The sequence below is a fragment of the Saprolegnia parasitica genome (genome assembly GCF_000151545.1).
Source record: "Saprolegnia parasitica CBS 223.65 unplaced genomic scaffold supercont2.616, whole genome shotgun sequence".
In the NCBI taxonomy this organism is placed as follows: domain Eukaryota; phylum Oomycota; class Saprolegniomycetes; order Saprolegniales; family Saprolegniaceae; genus Saprolegnia; species Saprolegnia parasitica.
The window spans coordinates 1-2486 of record NW_012157010.1 but is presented as its reverse complement, the minus strand read 5'-3'; the positions used below and the strand labels follow the sequence as shown (position 1 = coordinate 2486).

The window sequence follows — 2486 nt, the reverse complement described above, 5'->3', positions numbered from 1 at the left end:
TACGGCGCCGGTCTGGAATTGGCCCATCGGCTGCTGCTTCACGCCGCCATGGTGGGGCGCCGTGCCGTAGCTGTACTGCGGCGCACCCGTGTCGAGGGTCGCGAACGGGTCCGACATGTTCGCCTCGGTCTTGGGTTTCGCAACTGCCCGCAAGTCGGCCTCCACGCCGGCGTATCCGGAAGCTATTTTTAGACACGCTCGAAAATAGCATCCGGAGTGCGTATCTTCGAACTTCGTGATACCCAAACTTCGAATTAAAAAGCCACCAATCGCGACGTACCATTGTGTAGACAGGACGATGGGCGACGTCCAGCACGCCGCCAAGCTCGTGCTCGCGGTCCTCGTCGTCGGCTCGTGCTTGGTCATGGTCATGTGCTGGAACCTCGTGAGCTCGTCGACAAACGCGTCGCATGAGGACTCTTCGATGACGTGGCACGGCGCCAAGGCCATCCTCAACGTCGGAGCCAGACCCGCGACCAACGCCACCAACGCCTCGGCCGACGTCGTCTTTGCTCCGCGGCGCATTCGGTTCCTCACGCTCGCAGACGACGCCCGTCCCAACATTTGTCATCTCGCGGCCGCCATCTACCAACAGGGCAACGTGCTTGAAGTCTTGGGCTGGGACCAGAGCGACACATTCTTTGACGGCACGTCGTGCGGCGCCCGCTGCAAGACGCCACTCGAGGGCGCAGAACAGGTGCGGTTCGGCCAAGAAAAGAAGCTGTACTGGCTGCTGCACTACTTTGAGCACAAGCCCGACCTGCACGACGACGATCTCGTGCTCTTTACGGACGCATGGGACGTCATTGTCAATGGCGACACGACGACGCTCACCGACCTGTTCCTGCGCCACACGAAGCACGCGCGCGGCGTCATTTTCAACGGCGAGCCGGCGTGCGGCGACTCGTTCACGCTCCCGAGCGAATATGGCGACTATCTCCGCCGCCGCAGCTGGCGCGTGCAACTCGAGAGGGACCAGAACCCCCGATTGATTCGCGGCGACAGCGTCTGCAACGCGATGGCGGCCAAGACGCTGTCAACGGCGCATATTCCCGGTCCAAACTGGAGCCTCGGGTCGGGCGGCATCCTCGGCGACGTCCGGAGCTTTCGCAGTATCCTCCGCAAGGTCCACCAGATCCGTCGCGAGCAAGAAGAGCTGTTTGCGAAGGACCCGCATCGCGCCTACCTCTTTCAAGGCGACCAGATCTTATTTCAGCTTGCGTACCTCCAGTCGCCTGAGATTAACGTCAAGGTCGATGCGAGCGGCGAGATCTTCTTCGTCATCTCGCACCTCGTGGCCGATGGCGACTTTGACGAGTTCTCGCCCGCAAAAGGCTGCACGCGCAACTACATGGCGCACGGCCTCGCGTCGGTTTACGCATGGAACCGGATCGCGCCCGTCTTTTTCCACTTCCCCGGCGACTACAAGGAGGCATTTTGGTCTTGCGCGGCACCGACGTCGCGGTACAGGGAGTCCCGCGGTGTCGGCCAGTACATGTTTGACGTCGACCGCAGTCGGCAGGTGCCCGTGGCCGACGTTTGCCCCACTTTTGTCTGAAAAACGTGGTTTTCCTTCGTGTCTGCATAAAATGTTGAGATCTTTCGTTGCCGAAAAGGATAGTTCAAACAGAATTTATACAAAGGACTGGTACGAAGTGTCATTCGGCGTTTAGAAGCTCGAGCCACGGTTGTGGGCTGATGCCGAGGTGCGAAAGCGAGCGTGGCCAAATCCTCTATTTGGTGCGCTTTCTCTTCAGTCCACCCTTTCCACACGGTACGTTCGGCGGATTTTCTGGACTGTTTCACATTGCCATTGGAATGAGAAAGGTCCGGCGACGCTGGTCGTGCTCATGGCGACGGCTATGGGTCTCTTGACGCTCGAGACTCTCCTCGTGCAGCGAGTTACTTTGGCGTCAAGGCTCGAGGCCAGGCCCATCGCGACTTCAAGCGCACCACATTCGCCGTTTAACGTCGGCAAAGTCCACGTCATCACGCTGGCGGACGATCCTACGCGCACGGCGATCTGCCCACTGGCGGCGTCCGTGTACAGCCAAGGCTTGGTGCTCGGCGTGCTCGGGTGGAACTACAGCGACCACTTCTTCGATGGCACGTCGTGCGGCCCGCCGTGCCAAGCCAATCGCGGCAAGGACATTCGGATCGGGCAGCAAAAGAAGCTGCATTGGCTCCACCACTACTTTGAGCACCACCCCAATCTGCACGACGACGACCTCGTGCTCTTCACCGATGCATGGGACGTCATTGTGAATGGCGACACGGCGACGCTCGCGAGCATCTTTCTCAAGCAGACGCGCGGCCAGCGCGGCGTCATCTTCAACGGCGAGCCGTCGTGCGGCGACTCGTTCGGGATCGCTAACCCGTACGGCGACAAGCTCCGCAGCAAGCGCTGGCCGATCCGCTTGGAGCGCAGCCAAAACGTGCGCTACGCGAGCGGCCACGATATGTGCTACGCGGTTGCCGCCAAGACC

The 2486-nt window shown here is 60.7% G+C and overlaps 2 protein-coding genes across 2 annotated transcripts; both read left to right on the top strand.

Annotated features, from left to right (window-relative positions):
- Positions 1-298: 298 nt before the first annotated feature.
- On the top strand, positions 299-1558 carry SPRG_17258 (hypothetical protein; the record flags this gene model as incomplete). The annotated part of the gene is made up of 1 exon (XM_012356855.1): positions 299-1558. One exon carries the CDS (start codon positions 299-301, stop codon positions 1556-1558), a length of 1260 nt encoding a protein of 419 aa, XP_012212245.1.
- Positions 1559-1850: 292 nt separating this feature from the next.
- Positions 1851-2471, top strand: SPRG_17257 (hypothetical protein; the record flags this gene model as incomplete). Its single annotated transcript, XM_012356854.1, has 1 exon — positions 1851-2471. A coding segment is annotated over one exon (621 nt), but the record flags the coding sequence as incomplete, so codon positions are not given.
- Between the last annotated feature and the right edge of the window lie 15 nt (positions 2472-2486).